We start from the raw sequence: 18,617 nt of genomic DNA, 5'->3' as shown, positions 1-18,617 counted from the left end.
AGAAGTGCCTTAAGATTTCAGAGGGAATACTGCACATGCAGGTCTTTAATAGCAAAATGATCGGATGTTTTTAATTCGTTATATGCCACCTTGAATCGTTTTGATCAGGTGGCCCTATAAATTGAATAAAGAGATTGCTATTCTGTGGTGTTACCTTTATGATCTGTTCATGGCTCCTTTAGGCATTGAAGAACAGATTCTCCGGATCAGTCACCTGCTTAATCCTTAGCTAGAAAAACTTCTCAGTTGCTACTGTTGGAATGTTCTGTATGAATTACGGACTCCCAATATTATTTTGATGCTCTTTGTTGATACTTAAGTATTTTCTTCAGGAGGTACTCCGAAGGAGTGGCTCGTATAAACTTCATAACATCGTCACATGTAGAAGACTCCAACTGGCTGGTTACATCTTTCATATGGAGAACTGGATCCCTAACATGGCAATGAGTTGAACCCCCCCATGCTAAACAACAACGAGGACGCCCTCGAATAACATGGTGAAGAACACTGACACAAGACCTGAAGGCATTGAATATCGCATGGAAGGATGCCGAAGCACTTGCCCAAGACTGAAAGAGTTGGAGAACTCTTACTGCCTGATACGCCATGTAGCATTGATCTGGGATAAGAGAGAGAGAGTTTCAGAGGATTCCAGGGAAATCTTGGGTCTCTTGGAAGCATATTTGGGGGCACTGAGGAGGATGGGGCTTGATGAAAAAGAAAGGACTGTAATTTTTCTGTAAAAAACTGCTTTTCTCATGCCTTATAATTCTTCCATATTTAATTATATTCTTGGATCCTGTCATGAGTAAGGATGGCGAGCAGGGGGCTCCCATCCAGACTGTCAAGCGCATGCGTAGCACTGATGAATTGTTCAGCCATTCAAAGAGACACAGATCGGGACCGCCTTAACCCTTGGGGGTTATATGTCTGGGTTTTCCCCACGCTTCTTCAGTTTGTTAGGATTCCTGTTAAGTACTAGCAATAAATATTAGAGACCAGTTCCTTGTCTCAGTGTGTTTCCTGGTTGTTAGGACAGATCCAGTTTGGTCATAGGGAATGACTCAGTCCTATTGCAAATGGGTAGCACTCTATGCAGGTAACTTCTGACTCTTCAAATCACAGGAACTGTAATATATTGCCATGGTATTGATTTCTTGCGTCCTGGAAACAAGCAGTTTGCGGTGGCACTTCTGCGCTGGTTGCAACATTAAATCTCATTCCTCTAAAAATGAGAGCAGTAGAAAGAAATTTCTCCAACAGCAGTATATTAAGGGGGGAGAGGAGGAGGGGCATACTCTGCAGATCTTGTGTCTGGAGATAAGTATGTGCTCACTGTCTACAGTTAATAAACTGTGTCATGAATCTCTCTGAATTCTGCCTCTTTAAGTTCAGTGGCTACAGGCCAATGTGAGAAGTTTTTAAAAGTCTGAAATGAGAAATCTTGGGACAGTAAGGCTGGAGGGGTTTAAGAGTCTCCTGGGAAGCCACACAGTAGAACCAAAATCTAAATGTCAGCAGTGATTAACTGCTTTAATTTTTTTTCCTAAATAAAGCAGGTCGCTGTTAGGAATGTTTTACTATATTAGCTGAACTCTGATCACTATCAAATCTGGCTGGGGTTTCTTCAGTCTTTATATTTGTTTATTCACACTATTTTTTAAGCAGGATATCTTTGTTTTTCGTAAGAACGTAATGCTCTGCAACAGGAATTCATGCTTCTGCCGCTTCCCCCTGCCTCATTTTATAAATAAATACATCAACAGAAGTGGGTGGAGATGCAGTAGAATGAATGTAGGACTCTACCACCCCATTAGCAGCCCTAAAGCACCCCAAGACTGAGTCGCCAAATTTCTATGGAGTGACTGTAAGATCAAAAATAGGAAAATAAAAATGAGAATTGGCCTTTTGGATCCACTCAAAATATGATCAACTCACTGGGGGGCTTCCTACAGCCTACTGGCAGGTCAGGAAGTGAGTCATAGCCCAGACGCATAGGAGAGTTGCTTATCCTTGACTTAAAGAAAAGTGTAATGTTTGGAGAAATTGTTGCTGTAACTGCTTTGCAATCTAACATGCAATATTCTTAAAGAGTAACTGAGGCCCACTTACAGGATTGGCTCCAGGATGTAGGGAGCCCTTGGTGAAACATCCACTTTGGTTTAGTTCTTGGTTTATAGATCATAAAATAAAATAGTATGGGGCCAGGAAGTTGGGTCCAGCCATGCTTTTAATTTTCATACTGAATGAGCATTGACGTCATGGGTAACAAAGGGTGGCTAAGTGGAGTTGCTTGGTACAGCTTACTGTTAGACAGGGCAGGGGGAGGAGCAACCATCAACAGGGTGGTCTAGTCCTCACACCTGACTGTGGAGACCCATATTTTCTATGACAGTTGATGAAATGTGCTGCCTGAAACTGTCTGGGTTTTTATTGGAACTGATTCTTGATCTGGCATTTAAGTAAATATCAAATCAAGGCCTGCTTCTTTGAATTACTATTTTTTATAATCTCCCTAAAATGAGTTTTAGTCAGTTGAACAAGTTGAGCTTCACATTTGATGCTACTTGTCCTACATCTTTTTGCATCTTGCAGTATGTCAGTCCTTTTTTTCATATACCCAGCCTGTCCTAATGGCTTCCATTCTACTTCACTGTGGGATGTCTTCATAGTGTAATGCCAGGTTGACAATTTTGATCTGCTTTTTAAAGGTCTGCTGAAAAATGAAGCCGTTCCTGAAGGAGAAGATGCTGTTGCTGCAATTAATGTAGAAGCTCTCTCTGAAGAAGAACAAGATGAACTTAGGAGAGAGCTTGCTAAGGTAAATTTAATTTGAAATGGCAACTTTCTGTGTGATCCCCAAGATTAATCTGAAACATTTACTTATACACCTATATTTAACAAATATGAAATGACTGAGTTAATAGATTGTGCTAAGTCATGTTGTGCTTAACCATGATTTAAGAAACCACAGTAGGCTGGAAGCCACACTTCTGCCTCCTGTCCTTCTGAAGGGCTGCGGGGATTGTGCCTAGGGATATTATCAGAATAGGAAGATCTAAAATTTAACTCCATCCACCATTGGAAGTTCTGGAGCCACAAGTACAGTGGGCTGCATGTTGACTCTGGGCTGCTCACTGAGGGCTTACATACTATGACTCATACTGAGTTCAGCTATTGGCATCATGTATAAATTGTCAATGTGCCCTTTTTCTGAGGTTGCTGTGAATGTAACAAGCTTAGTTTTTCAAGAAAGTCTGAACGGTATGATATATGGGAAGCCTATATATCAACCTGTGGCTCCCAGAGCGTCCTTGTGGTGGGTGGAGCTAAAACGTTAAGCCTCTCTTTTATGTGTTGGGTGAGTTGGGGGTGAAATGGGAGGCTTAAAGGTACCTATTTGAACTTCCACAATCACCTGAAATTTACAAATTAAGCTGATTTCCCTTTTGGCAGGAATAAGCCCCTGCTTGGCTCAAGGCACCCATTTCACCTCTTTAAAATAATCCAAGTCTTCTCCTAACACCACCCCCATGAAGTTAAAAAAGCTGTCTCTCTAGTGATGTCATCCCAAGCTATACCTCCTACAGACTGTTCTTCTGTAGAAAACCTCATAATTAAGGGTCATTTTAGGATCTCTATCTAATTAATATTGGATCTCTATTTAATATTAGGTTACTTGAGGGACCATCTTTCCCTGGTTGTTTCTGCCCATCCAATCTGGCCCAGCAGGATGGGCATGCTTGGGATCCCATTGGCTAAGGAATGCTGATTGGCGGAACCTAGAAGGCATGCCTTTTCTGCCTTGGCCCCCGCCCTGTGGAACATTCTCCCTCTAGTATTAGGATGGCCCCAACCCTCCTGGCCTTTTGTAAGGCCCTAAAGACCTGGCTCTGGGCCTGCGCCCCTGAATGTGTGAAAGGACCCGTGACCTGGCTGTGTTAGCATTGTTATTTTTGATATTTTCCTTGGCTGCTATGCATTTTAATTTTTTGTATTCATGGTGTAGTTGTTTTTTTACTTGATATTTTTCAATGCCCAGTCACTTGATGAGATGAGCAGCTATACAAATTGATTAAATAAATAAATTAATAGTATTCTTAGTAAAGTTGAGACTTGATAAAGCACTTGTGCAAATTTATGATGTATAAAGTAATTATTTCTTGAGATTTTATTGCTTAAACTTATGAAACATAGTACAGAATGAATACTGCCTGTGAACTGGAATAGTCAAATAACAGGTATTTATTGAATTTGAACTGGCCTAATATATTTGATTCCACTCCGTTCAGTGTGTATGTTGAAATCTGCAGTAAAATATACACACAAATCTTGTTGTTCCAAAAGAAGTGCTGCTAATTGTGTGAAATAGCACTTCCTTTATACCTAACATTCAGTCCTTGCTTTGCTTTATGGATTCTGTCCTGCAGGTAGAAGAGGAAATCCAGACTTTGTCACAGGTGTTAGCTGCCAAAGAGAAGCATCTAGCTGAAATAAAGAGGAAACTAGGCATCACTTCACTGCAGGAACTGAAACAGAATCTTTCGAAAGGGTGGCAAGATGTAACTTCAACAAATGCGTATGTTTATTTTGCTATTTGGAGGTGATGTGAAAGTGCTTGAGTTTAATCAGCCGAGTTCCATGGATATTGTGCAGAGAAACCTATAATTTGAGATCTATGGGGGCAGGGATTTTTTTTTTTTAATTTGGGATCTAGTGGAGGGGGGCAAGTTGAACATTGCATGGATATCTGATTATTTGCTTTTTTTCTCATGTATATCACATAAACCATGGTTTGTTGAACAGATCATTATAGCCTAGGTTAGGCAAAACGTTAGACCATAAATCATGTTTTATTAATTGTGAAGTCTGGGTTCACATCACAGGAAGGCAAAAGCAAACAATACACATGATGGCTTAGCCCCGTGTGTGAATATAACTGCTGTCTGTGGAATTTTTTTCCATTGGGAGAGCTTTCAAATGTGTACCATGTATGGACTATCTATGTCATGGCAACTTTATGTTAAAGTAGAGTGGAAGGTGATTTCCAGGGCAGGTAGTATTTAAAATTCTCCTGAACATGTACATCAATATCCACACCCAATACTTCACTACTCTAAGGAGCTTTTTTTTTTAAAATGTTAGTAGCTGTAAGCCCACCATTGTCTAAGATTAAAGCAATCTGGCTTTTCTTATATGTAGTTGCCTTTTTTATTTATCAAATACAGTAGCAAACCCTGGCAACAGATCAGTAACTTTAATTTATCTTAATAGAAGAAGGGGAAGGACCATTTAAAATTTAATCTAAAGCTGATGTTCAGTGGAAATTCTAGCTTATTAAGAGGCTTTCTTAAGATGTTTTTCATGGGGTACATTAGATCTTAACTTTAAATGTGCTGGAGGGGGAAAATGATGAATATTTATGCCCAGAACCTTGAGATTTGAGGGTAACAGAAATTGACTGATGTTTGGATACAGGTATAAGAAGACCTCAGAAACATTGTCTCAGGCTGGACAGAAAGCTTCTGCTGCTTTCTCCACAGTGGGTTCTGCCATCACAAAGAAGCTGGAAGATGTGAAGTATGTTTTATTTTTCCTCCTGAGCTATGTTGTAATGGAGCTTCATTGTACTAGTTTTTTTTTTACAGCTTAATACTGTCTGTGCTGCAGAATCTGCCTGGATTGTAGCAAAAACACGAATCCTTATTTTCCTTCTTGGCTGTTCATTTTGAAATGTTTCAGCAGACTATCACCACTTTTGGCTACAGAGTTCTAATGATGGACATACAAAAACATCCAGGATAGTGGCTTTTATATGCTTTGTATTTTTCCGGTGCTGTTTATTACTTGCAATTAAAACAATTGATTAACTGCTTTTTAATACATTTTACTAATGTATTAAATTAGTAATTAGTAATTACAACATTTTACTAATGTTGTAATACACTCAAAAGAATTTTGGTTGCCAGACAGATGAGAAACATAATAGACAAAAACAATGATCAAAGGCCAGTAAAAGGCCTTAGAGATTTTGCCTTTACTATAGATATAATTTTGATTCAGGAAAGTTAATCAGGGTAGCATTGTTTGGTATTAGAACTTTTTTGCATGTGATGGTTGGAGATTTTGCAGTTTACACTGAGTTAGATGACTAGCAGAAATCCATATTGAGACTTGGAACAATATTTGCAGCTGGGTTGAGAATACTGTTCCACTGAATCTGGGAATAACAACCCTGTGCATGAACTCTCAGCTTCGGCTACATACTTCTCAAAAAAGAATAAATTACAAAAGGAAATGATTTGAAACTTGCATTAGGAGCAGCAGGCAACTTGGACTATAAAAGTAGAAAATGCTAGTATGTTGTGAATGTTGTGAATTCCCCTGCATGGCTTGTACATCTGTTAGTATGTTTTTGAATTATTGTACAGTTGATGAGGATTTGCAGAAAAATGCTTCTGCATTGGGATGCAAGACTTTTAAGCATCTTAGCAAACGGATACTATATGAACTATAGCTCTGAATTCTATTCTCTGGCATTATGCTATATCTTTGCATGTTGAAGGTAGGGCAGTTATTAATAAAACTGAATGTACCAGAGTATTTATATAAAGCACAATTGTAGGAAGTTTATATGTAGAATTAAAGCTGGAATCATCTGATCATTATTCCATCAACACAAACAAATAAAACAAATCACCTGCGTTTAATTTTAAAACTGAATTGATAAAAACAGGATTTCAATGCAGAGAATAATCTGTATTGATTCTGTTTTCTGGAAATCTACTTCAGATATCTACATAAAGTTTTACAATAATCTTACTTTGAAAACGGATCTATTTATATAGAACTTTATCCTTACTTCTGAATGTTGCTTGGGAGCCTACAGAGTGCAGGCATTTACTCTTTTAGGTGAGATGTCTAAAAAGTTTGGAAAGAGTATGAGTCATTATATAAAGGTGTGGCCTGAAACTCTTCTACAAATTCTACCATTATGGTACTGTCAAAAAGTTTCTTTTCTCTTCAGGGACATGCTAATCAGTCTTTATAACCAGATTTTCCTTTCTTTTAATGCTGCCATTTAGTATACGTTGTCTACAGCATTCAATTAGTATGCCTGCTATGAGGTAAAGTATGTATTGTTTACTAGTATGCCCAAACTTACCATAATGTGAATAGGAATGGCTCCGTTTGGTTGGTACAGGTTATTAAATAAAAGTATCAGATTTATCGTATACAAACCACTTGGCCACTCAACTGTATTTAAACCAAGAAGATACACTGGAAATGCTATCAATAGTTTGGTTAGTGGGGAAAAAATATATTTGTAAAGGTTCCGCTCTGAACATAATTCAGAGTAACTCATGTGACTATAGAACTCAGTAAGTAAATCTAGAATGAGGGTGGTAAGTATGTGAGTGATAATCCTTTTAAGAATTAATACAACCCCTCCTCATTGCTAAAGATTGTGGTGAGGAAGAAGGGTGCTTACTAAAATTAAAGTGTCAGAGGTTGCATCTTAAATACTATTTAATACTATTTAGTTTTGTTTTCTAAGTTCCCCCTCTTATTTAGTCTGAGATTGCATCTATATTTCTAACCTGAAAATCAACTGTTCTTTCTTTTTAATTAGAAATTCACCAACATTCAAGTCATTTGAAGAAAAAGTGGAGAATTTAAAGGTAAATTTTAACAATAACATTTGTTACTAAAGGAGAAGGAATTAGTTACCAAGGAATTGACTTACCAAGGTACTAATAATTTAACTCCTTTGTTTCTCCCAGCTATGTGATGAATTTTACATTTAGCACTATTGCAACTGCAAGATGGAATAGAGGAAAGCTTTTGTTCTTGAGAATAGAACGAAGTAGATTCAGTAGTACCACCTTTGGAAATATTATACAGTAGTAGAATAGTGCTTTTATTCCACTTCGTGACTTTTTAGCTTTATTAGTACATAATACTATGTCAGGATTCTGGAAATTATGAATCCATACTCATTAGAGCTAAACTTTTACCAACGAAACCGACTAAAGCCATGCTGGCTGGGAATTTATTTATTTATTTATTCAATCTGTCCTTGTCCATCTCCGATTAGGGGACTCTGGGTAGTGTACTCGTAGCACATCTGGAGAGCTGTGGTTTGTTTAGAATTTTGAGCAGAGGATTCTGGGTTGACTCTCTAAGCAAGCCAGGATGAGAGGCTCCCTAGGAATAATAGCTTCTGTGCAAAGAATTATGCAAATGAAAATAGTTTTCTAACAGAACATGGGGCGTGAATATATTCCAATCGGCAAATTGCTGGCTTCAATATTGGATGTCTCTTTTTTAAAAAAAAATCTCTAATATCTTGCCACAAAGATTACAAAGCTATGTCTTGTTTAATCTACAAATCTAGATGCACAAACATGTATTTCCAAGGACAAGTCTGAACAGCTGAAAATCTAATTTAAAAAAGTTACCCCAAAGTGGTTGAAATGCTACATCTTCCAGAAAAATCTTAAATGGGTACTTTGGATGGGTGGGAGGAACTCTATAGTTGTGTGGAATCCCTTCTTAAGTTTATTTGCTGCCTAAAGTTGGTAAATGACTGCTAATATATATGTGTACAGTTGTCTACATTCTCCATGCTGGCTGGGGAATTCTGGGAGTTGAAGTCCACAGCTCTTAAAGTTGCCAAAGTTGTGAAACCCTGGTCTAAAATACAGATTATTTACAGTATCTGCAGATTAGCCTCATAAAAGTTTTAAATTGCCCTTTAGTCTAAGGTTGGAGGAAACAAGCCTACTGGAGGAGACTTTGGAGAGGTCTTGAATTCTACTGCCAATGCCAGTGCCACAGAAGCTACCACAATGCAGACTGGAGAGGAGACCCAGTGATTGCTTCACCTTTGTACTGTCCACTGCCAGATGCTGCAAGCAAATGCTGAAGTGCATCACCTCTGCTGTTGACTCCTCCAGTAGGTTCTTCTGTTTAGCACTTAGCTTTCTAAATATTTAATAGTTTCTTGGGGTTCAGAGTATTTTTGAAATACACTTGCCTTTGTTAATCTGCAGGACAGGAATTTTTATGTATTTTGAGTATTAGACTTAATTCTGGTCTAGGTAATCACTAAGTTACTGCATTATAAAAAATTGAAAACAGCTAGAACTTTATGCAGGTTGGATGTGACATTTACTAGCCATTGCCTCATGTCATGCCTGCTTTAACAGACAAACCCTAAAAGTCTTTGTCTAGTCATTAAGTGGATACTCTTAATTGATCCTCTTTCAGTGATATTCTTTGGCCAAATAAATTGATTTGGGTGTTGCAATGGCTATTTTACCACATTTTATTGCAGTTTTGAAAGCTGGGCAGTTTCCACAAGCATTTCATCTGTGCTTTATTGAAGTTCTCCAGAAAATATTTATTTTGACAGCTTAACTTATCCCAAGCTGAGAGATAAGTTAATTAAATTTGTTGCTGTAAAAAGATTTGATTTTTTCCTTGGAGGTTACAGGCAGACTTAATTCAGTTTTTTGCGTTGGCTGTTGAATGTTGCAGAAGTAAAATGAGCTCATAGGCATGAAGCAGATCATAAATGTAAAATATGTTGACTGAAAGCCTAATACAGCACAGTAGTGCTTCCAAATCATTCCATGCTATTAAAAGTGTTAAATGTTTATTCCTCTCTCATGGATTTAAAATCATGGGAAACGATATACTCCATTCACCTCTCAATTATAATTGGTTGAAATTGTCTGTACACTTGTGTACATGGATTCCGAGAATTTGCACCTGTAAGATAATGCCTTCAGTGAAGTAGCCTATCTAAATTGGAAACCCTTGGAAGCTTGAAAATACATTTAAATATCACAATCATAGGTCAATTTCCTATATAAAATGTTAATTAAATTTGTTGCTGTAAAAAGATTTGATTTTCTAGAAGCAAAATGTATTCTACCCTTATATGTTTCACTTTCTGGCACCTTATAAAACTATATTTTGCAGATGTTTTTGCTACTTTTAATCACCAAGCTTGAATTGAACTAGAACACATTCTTAAGATGCACTGTAACTTGGGCTTTGTCTTTATAGCTGCACCAAAAAGGCTACAAATCATGTAAGTCAACTTACGCTGTATTTGGTAGCTCTCTGTAGCATTTCAGATTTAGTCTGAATACTTGATTACATATAAAAATAAAATGCATTGTATTATCAAACATAAAAGGCTACCTGAATGTATGTTTTCAAACAAGGCTCTGTATTTCATACCGTCTAGTTGTATGCATATTTATGTGTAAATCCAGTTAGATATTAGTAGAAATTATCTTTAAAATACTTAGCTATAATTCTTAACACATGGTGTACTGCTCCCAGGATTGCCTATTGTCGTGATGTCAGCTTGTTTAGAGAGTTGAGTTGGCATTTTTCACATTCAGCTTCTGGGCACTCTGTTTTTCGATTGGTTCTGCTGTTGGTTCACCTTGCCTCAGAGCTCCTCCGTGGAAGCAAGCTCCACTCCCCAGCTCCACTGCAACTAAGCTAGTGCAGGGCTAGTGTCTTAATAGGAGAAGCCTTTCTTAACTGTTCCAGTCAGTTTCATATGGTGTGATTTTTTTGTTTTGTTTTGTTTTATGTACATACACCACATTCAACTGAACTTTTCCCTGTTTATATAATCAGGCTGTACTGAATTCTTGCCTCCTCGTGCCTCGGACTCAAGCCCCCTTCCACGTACATATAAACTCTACGCTGCAACTGCAGTTAGAACTTTTGTAAACTTAATCAAATATTGGCTTCCAACTGGTTCATTAGAAATTGGATACTGGAAAACAAAATGAAAACTGCCATATGGGGATACCCTAAAGCAGCTTAATATAATATATTATACAATTATAGTCTTGGGCTGTGTGTGTGTATTCATATTCATAGGTAAGTCTCCAAAGCAGCATGCAGGTAGTCCTCGGCGCAGGACCACAGTTGGGACTGGAAAACTTATCGTTAAGTGATTTGGTCAGTGAGTGAGACATCACATGACCATACCCAATTTTATGACCTTTTTTGCTGCAGCTGTTAAGCGAATGACCGCAGTCGTTAAGTGAATCTGGCTTCCCCATTGAATTTACTTGTCAAAAGCTGGCTGGGAAGGTTGCAAATGTCAATCACGTGACCCCAGGATACTGCAATTGTTGTAAATACATGCTGGTTGCCAAGTGCCCAAATCACAATCACGTGACTGCAACGATTATGCGACGGTCATAAATGCGAGGACCAGCCGTAAGTCACTTTTTTCAGTGCAGTTGTAACTTCGAACAGTGACTAAATGAATGGTCGTAATTGTACCTGTAGTACAATTCTGGATTATAAAGCACAAGTAATAAATGTATGTATTAGAGATAAAATTTAGTTATTCCTACAGATGCAGATGTATTTTGATGCAGCCTGATATCTACATATTATTAAGATATAACTGACATGATATGAGAATGGGCGAAATTAAATTTGCTTTAGGAAACGATTATTCCCCACAGGTCTATGAGCCTTCAATTATATCCAATAATCTAACATAGATATTAACCAAGCACTTGATATTCCAAGATTGGATTTGCAGATAAGTATTACATTCTGTCCTTTTGCAAATTTACTGAGAGCTTGAATGGTGATTGGTGGTATAACGGTGCTAAATCCAGCATCTCACCTTTGAAAAGCTTATTTGTCCTTCAGGTACCCTAGGTATTGACAGTGGTGTGCTTCTACAACATGCTTAACCATGGTTAAGATTTACGCCACCCAATTATGGGTTGCCATAACACACCATATAGGCTGGATTTGTGAACACACCAGGCCAGTTTGTAGTTCAGTTTGTCAAGTAAAGAAAACAGCTATTTTTTACTTTATAAAAACAGTAATCTTTACTAACTTCCCAATAAAAACCACAAGGTGGCAGCAGCTGAACAAAAAAATCTAAAGACACTGAACTCTGACATTTGTAACAGTAGAGGGTGTCTGCTTTTTAAACTCCAGTAACAATTGGTTTGGTCACTGATTTGTTAAGCAATGAGGTGTTCATAAGTGCTAACTGGGCGGAAAGGAACAATTAAGCTCAGCAGTTTGCTTGTTATTTTGAGCTTTCAGTTTTGCGGTATAATTGTAAACCATAGCTTAATTCTGGGTATTGCTGAGAAAATTTCATGAACATTAAAAAGTTTGAGTGGAAGGCTGATATTTATTTGAGAAATGTAGAAACAGATGGAGCCAGAAGGCACAGAAGCTGGAAAATTCTGAAATTCATTTAGAAGTGGCCCAATGCATAATGGTGAAATAATATCTTTTGAGTTATTGGAACACTTACTATTAAAGTGTGACACTTTCAAGAACATGAACACTGTAGAAAGTTATTTTGGTAGCTTATAAACTTGATATAAAATATTTTATCCCTTAATTCATACAGTTAAATATTTCCCAGCTTTATATTTGCATGGAGCACTAAACTGTCATTAAAAGCTTTTCAGGATCACCACATAAGCCAGCCATCAACATAGCATACCTGGGCACCACATGCCTGTCCAGGATGATGTCTACTGGATCCCAAATTAACAATTTTACACTTCATTTTATATGTGCGTGAAAATGGCTGAAATTTCATGGGACAACTCACAAGATTTCAGTGTGTATAATCTTGTGAGATTTGGGTACAAATGTCAAAATTTTGCAGAAATTGGTGATCTTGTGTTTTTCTTTGTATCTGGTATTGTGTCAACTATATTCCTGGAATTCCCTGCCCTCTCGCACCTGAGAACTAGCCAGCCCTGCTTAGTTTTTGTGACCAAACAAGTCAGGTGCCGGAAATAAACTCATCTCCTCCTCCTCTTCCTCATATAGACATATATACATCTCCATGTATGACGCAACTGGGGTGGTCGCTTGTAGGAGTGGGGTAAAACTCACTTCAGCGGCGGCTAGTCGGTCTTTCTGATTAAAAGCAAACCAGAGGGGCTCCAGCTATTTAGGTCCATTTCCTTTTCAGTCTCTGGCGTTTTCTCCGCTCTATAAGCATTTTACAGACTTCTCAGTCCCGGCTGGGGTTCCCTCCCCTTGGCTCTGCTGAGAACGAGCTCCTGCTGCCCTGGAAAGACCGGCCGGCTGAGAGCCCAAATGTGCGTCACGTGACGATGTCCGGCGAGAGAGCGAACTGGCGACCGCGAGGAAAGTTGCTGAGCGCCTTAAGCAATGTACCCCAGCGGAACGAAGGGATCGGGGTTGTGTACAACCCGAGAGTTCTACCTATGACATCTGGTGAACTTCCGCCCTATTCCAAGCATAGCCTAAGGAGTCCCTTCTATTCAGAATCTCTATGATTGCTGTGTTGAGGCGGGTTGGGCAGCTTGCCGCTTCCGGTGTGGGCGGAGCTTGGCCGGCCGCGGTTGGCTTCAGTCATGGCAGTCGCTGCTCTCTTGGGTGCCGCTGTTGGGCAACGTCTGCGCTGGGGAGCTTCTTCGGTAGGAAGACGCGTCCCCTGCCCGAGTCCAGGGGTGACGTCTGGCTGTTGCCGGGAGGCTTCTTCAAAAGAAGGGAAAGGCGGCGACGATAGCGGAAGCGAGGTGCGGTTCCGTGCGGACGTGCATCCTTTCTTACTCTTCCCCCCGGCTTTCTTTTGCGTATTCACTTTCTTCCGGGAGGAAAGCGAGGCCTTGACTGGTCCGTCACGTTGTCGAGGCTCTCCGCCTAAATCCCTTCTCGGGGACGGCCTGAATGTAGCCCTGAGTTAGCTCGGTGCCTGCGATTCGCGCTCGACTCCCGGAGGCTGTTCGGAGAAACGTTTCCTGTCTCGCCCAGCCTTTAGTAATAAAATGTGCTTTCGAGGACCAGCGTGTAATCTCTTTAAAGCCGTCCACCCATCGCATCGCTGCCGTCTTCTTCCTTCAGCCTTCCCAATCATTTTTAGTAAATCATCCCCTTGCGCCATGCGCCCAAATATGTGAATTTCTGCCCAGTCTTTATTTGCTCCAGGAGGGATTCACTGATAATTCTTGCATCCGTGGAACTCAAAAGAGCCAGTTCGGTCTGCTGGTTAAGGTGCTGGGTTAGAAACCAGGAGACTGAGTTCTAGTCTCGCCTTAGGCATGAAAGCCGGCTGGGTGACCTTGGGCCAGTCACGCGCTCTCAGCCCAACTCACCTCACAGGGTGGTGGTTGTGGGGAAAATAGGAGGACGAAGGAGTATGAGGTATGTTTGTCACCTTGAATTATTTATAAAAATAATAAAGGTGAGATAAAAATAAAATAAAAAAATAATTACTACTGTTTCCTACTGCTGGGAAGATCATGTCTTTAACAATTGTGATCTTTGTTATCATAAAAATATCCTCTCATTTTATGTAAGTTCGTCATTCCTAGGACCAACCTCTTTATCTCTCCAGCACACCATCCTTTCTGTTCTTGAACTCAGAAAAGAAAACTGCTTCCTTCACTTGATTTTTAAAAGAAGTGACATTACAAAGCATATGGCTTGACATTTTGTCATCTTAATGTTGACATTAATCCAGATGTTTTGCTTTCCATTTTTACTTCTAAGTCTGCTTTCTTTCGACTACCAAATGGGCCATCTTTATATCTCAAATAGTGTTTTATCCTTCTTGTTTTTATTCCAGCTATCATCTCTTTCAGTCCTGCTATTTTTGTAATATATTCACTGAATGAGTGAATCCTTTTCTCATTCACTTTCTTGTTCTGCAAGTTCAGTTCTTATAGTAGCTTTCTGTTCCTTTTAGAGGTTCCTAGAAGAGTAATTGGCCATTATGGCATACTCATTAGCCCAATAAGTGTATATTCAGTATCCTGGCATGATCTATACAATCAAAGTCCTTACTGTAGTCAAGCAAAAAGTAAACTTTGTTTTTAAATTATGTTTCTTGCTTTCCATTATTCATTCAGTGTTAACTATGTGGTCTTACGTCCTTTAGCCTTTCCAAAACTTGTCTGTTCATTTGATATCTGTATCCATGTATGACACTATTCTTTTTAGTAAGCAAAACTTTGCTTTTCTGAGGACTTTGTGTAATAGTTCAGTAATTTGTATATTCCCTTGCTTTTTCCTTGTTTTATTTCAGTACACCTTTAGTGTGCCTATCTTTTCCAATTTTTAGCCCAGAGAGACTTGTTCCACATTTACTGACATAGAGCTATTCCATAAAGATTCTCAGTGTAATTTCTAGAATTCTATTTGTAGTTGACTCAAACACTTCTGTAACATTTTGATAGAAAATGATTCTCTTATTTATTGTGCAATAGCTGAGCACATAATTAGTAGTGTCCTTTTTTAGTGTTATTGCCACTCTATTCCATTCGGATCTCATACCTTAAATAGCATAATGTGTAATTTAAAATTGTGCTGCTCAGCCTAATTTCTCTTATTCCTAAAATATCCAGTAATATTTGCATTTTAATGTATTATGAAGTACTGTGTTATTTTATGCAGCTGAGGCCAAATGTTGGCAGTTAAAATAACTTGCAGCCTGACCTTCTGCTTGTTTATCTGGAGTCCCATAGCATTCGATGAAGTGAATACTTTTGGCATACCAGATGCAGGCTTAGGTTGCAGATTTACATTAGTTTGTCTGACTCTAAGAACTGTGATGTTTAGGTTCCAAGACAAGCACTTTGTGCCTGTTTATTTTTACTTGAAAGTAAATTCCACTACACACAATGGGCCATTCTAAATTTATTTTTAAAAGTAGAAAACACTCTTACAATAATTATTTTAAAACAATGATTAAAATGCACAGCGTGGAACTATTAACTCTATAAAAGGAAAGGCCATGTGAAGCTTTGTGGGGAGAGATAGTGAAAAAGTCCTGTTGTTTCATTGTAGGACTAGGCAGGTTTTCACAAGAAATTTTTAAAATGCAGGAGTATATATGAAGCACACTTTTTTGAATTTTTAAAGCAGCCTTATATTTTTCTAAGCTTGCACACCTGCTGTGGAAAACGCTCTTGTCCCTGCATGTGTGTACATGCTCATGTATACAAATTGGTATGATATCACATTGTCTAGCCTTAAAAGTGTTTTACAGCTGTATTTTACACTGGCTGCTGTTTCTGAACTGCTATGAAATGGAACATACTGTACATGCTACCGTAAGCTCATGGGGGAAAGCTGTGTTACAAAGGTAATAAATAATGACTGCAACCAATGGACATACTACTGAAACCAGATAGGCTAGTTCACCAACTGTAATCCTGAGACAGGAAGAACATTCTTAGCCACTTGAACTTCTATAGGGAACACTGAATTTAAGAGCATTCCCTACCAGCTGCCTTATTTAATTATTTTTATAGAATTGTAACACACTCCAAATCTCCATCCAGATCAGTGATCTTTGAATTAATGAATTATATTTCAGATTCTTCATATGATTCCCAGTACTGTTTCTTGATTACTGTCAGGCCTAGCCCAAGGACAAGTTCTTTATTTGCTTATACTGTATAGACAACCCAGCCAAGTTCAGTTCTTTATTTGCTTACCCTATATAGATAGAATCTTGCCAGACTAAACCTGTACTACTATAACCTCATGGATATACCTTGGGAGGGTTTGGGTGTGGCTAATCTGAATCTTTTCTTCTTCCCGCAGTCCAGCTCAGGGCTGTCCTGTCTCTTGTCTCTCCCCACTCCTTGGAATGTGCTGTCTCCTTCCTGAGGGCCAGCTGCATTACAGTAGTCCATCACAATACTTTTGATTTCTCTATAAAATAGTGGTGGTGACATTGAATGTTAATAAATCAAATCTGATAATTTCCTAAGATAAAATGACTGCTTTTTCTAGGTGCCTTCCAAGAATGTGGAATCCTTTGCATCAATGCTGAAGTCCTCTCCTTTAATTCAGATGGGACCTGCCAAAGGCAAAATTGTCATGGGAAACATTTTTTACACATTAGAAGATGATCTATACATTGATTTTGGTGGCAAATTTCACTGTGTTTGCAAGCGACCAGCAGATGGCAAGTAAGTATAGTCGTATTATAGACATTTAGTATGTATGAAGCTGAATATCGTGCATTATACTGAACTATCTGTATGATGTTATTGTTGAATAACATCCCTTCAAATTTCATAAGTATTGCATTGGCTTTTAATGCTGCCTGAGCATTTTAAGTTTTCCTTTTCCTTATTAAGGGTAGTAAACTTAAAGAGGTCACGTATATGCAAGGTTTCTATACGTAGGATCTTCTACATCTTTCTGTCTCTTAAATGTGGCAACATTTATACAGACTATCATTTTCCTGCTGCCAGAAGAACAGAAAATCAAACTGATATTCAAGTTTGCTGCTTTTAGTTTTTGTATTTTGCCTAATCCTGGCCAAATTATGCATTTTAAAGGAAGAGAAAGGTACGAGGCAGGTCTCCAGAAAGACGACCAGGAAACAGAAAAAGAGTGGTTGAGAAGATCAAGCTTGAGAGAAGAAGCAAAAATATTTTGGGCAGGTGGGGGAAGAAAGGGCCTCTAGAGCTACATGCTGTCTTTGGAAATAACATTTGAGGAAGTGGAAGGTAAAAGGAAAAAATGGAGGGGAAGAGTCCATAAATTGGATCTGTTAATTCGTTGCTCCAGTTTGTACCTACAAAGGGGACTATTTGTGGTTTGTCTCCCAAGTGGAAAGATTGCCAAAAATTGATTATATTACTGTTGTCATTTGAGGTAGGCCAGGTCAGGAAGCAGACTCCATATACCCATGAGAAGCATCTGTATTTTCTTCTGTGTACTGAAGTAACATGTCTCTCTCTATATGTGTTTCTACTTTTTTCCTCATGTTGCTCTTTGTGGTTTGTTTGTATGTGTGCACTAGGAAGCATAGAGTGAACCCTGTATGCTCTGGGCCATGTGACCAGGAGGGTGTAGAATGGAGCTGTTGGCTGCATTTTGAACAACTGCCCAACTGCTTCTCCATAGGGCTGCACTGGGGAAAAATTTTGTAAGATGCTTTTGTCCATAGTCCAGATCTGGATTTCATCCATTTTCAGACTTGATCTTTCTTTTGTTGTTTTCTCCCGCTGTACCAAATTTGGTCCTGTTCTGTTCAGAGAGTTTTCTGAGAGTGATCTGCTGTTGGACAGAGGGACAGACAGAGTTCTGAGCCCCTTTACACAATTTCTTTCCAATGTTCTATTCAAGTGTAAAGAATAAAACTATTGAAAAGGGAGAGAGAAAGGGGGGAAAACTTACACACACACACACACACACACACGTATATGGATGCATTACACTAGATTGAATTCCTTGTAGGGCATTAGACCTGTACCGTGTAGACTAACCTAAATGGCACCAGCAACTTTGTGCTTAATGATCTGGACATGATAGCTTGTTTCCAAAGCTATCATCTCTTTTGGAATGTTACCATAGTAGTTTTCCCCTGAAATTATAACTTGGCTTTTAAATGTTTTTCAGTAAAATTGCTGGAGTCCCACTGCACTGCATCTAAATTTATAGTATAAGGTTTTCAGGATTCTTGAATCTCCCATTATTTTTTTAGGTTGTACATTCACTGAAAAGTCAGTTGTAATTATCAGTAGTGGCCAAGTTTGAATGGTCAGATTCTAGCTCTGTGAGTTCGATCCCAGCGGAAGATGGATTCTCTC

The 18,617-nt window shown here is 38.7% G+C and overlaps 1 protein-coding gene across 4 annotated transcripts in view; it reads left to right on the top strand.

The window, feature by feature from the left end:
• The window catches only part of TPD52 (tumor protein D52), a 76,237-nt gene that overhangs the window by 13,882 nt on the left and 43,738 nt on the right, over positions 1 to 18,617 (top strand). Inside the window, exons 2-7 of one of the 4 annotated variants that reach the window (XM_063299413.1) lie at positions 2,712 to 2,821; positions 4,431 to 4,579; positions 5,479 to 5,580; positions 7,086 to 7,127; positions 7,634 to 7,682; positions 8,763 to 10,209. In XM_063299413.1, the coding sequence (XP_063155483.1) occupies positions 2,712 to 2,821; positions 4,431 to 4,579; positions 5,479 to 5,580; positions 7,086 to 7,127; positions 7,634 to 7,682; positions 8,763 to 8,879 (569 nt within the window). In that variant the 3' untranslated portion in view covers positions 8,880 to 10,209. Of the gene's footprint in view, positions 1 to 2,711; positions 2,822 to 4,430; positions 4,580 to 5,478; positions 5,581 to 7,085; positions 7,128 to 7,633; positions 7,683 to 8,762; positions 10,210 to 13,371; positions 13,584 to 16,806; positions 16,986 to 18,617 lie in introns of those variants that run through there. The other 3 variants (XM_063299416.1, XM_063299414.1, XM_063299415.1) reach the window with 3 other exon arrangements.

This window comes from Candoia aspera, chromosome 3 (genome assembly GCF_035149785.1).
Source record: "Candoia aspera isolate rCanAsp1 chromosome 3, rCanAsp1.hap2, whole genome shotgun sequence".
NCBI classification, from domain to species: domain Eukaryota; kingdom Metazoa; phylum Chordata; class Lepidosauria; order Squamata; family Boidae; genus Candoia; species Candoia aspera.
Note: the sequence above shows the minus strand (reverse complement) of the source record. Positions and strands in the feature narration are given on the sequence as shown.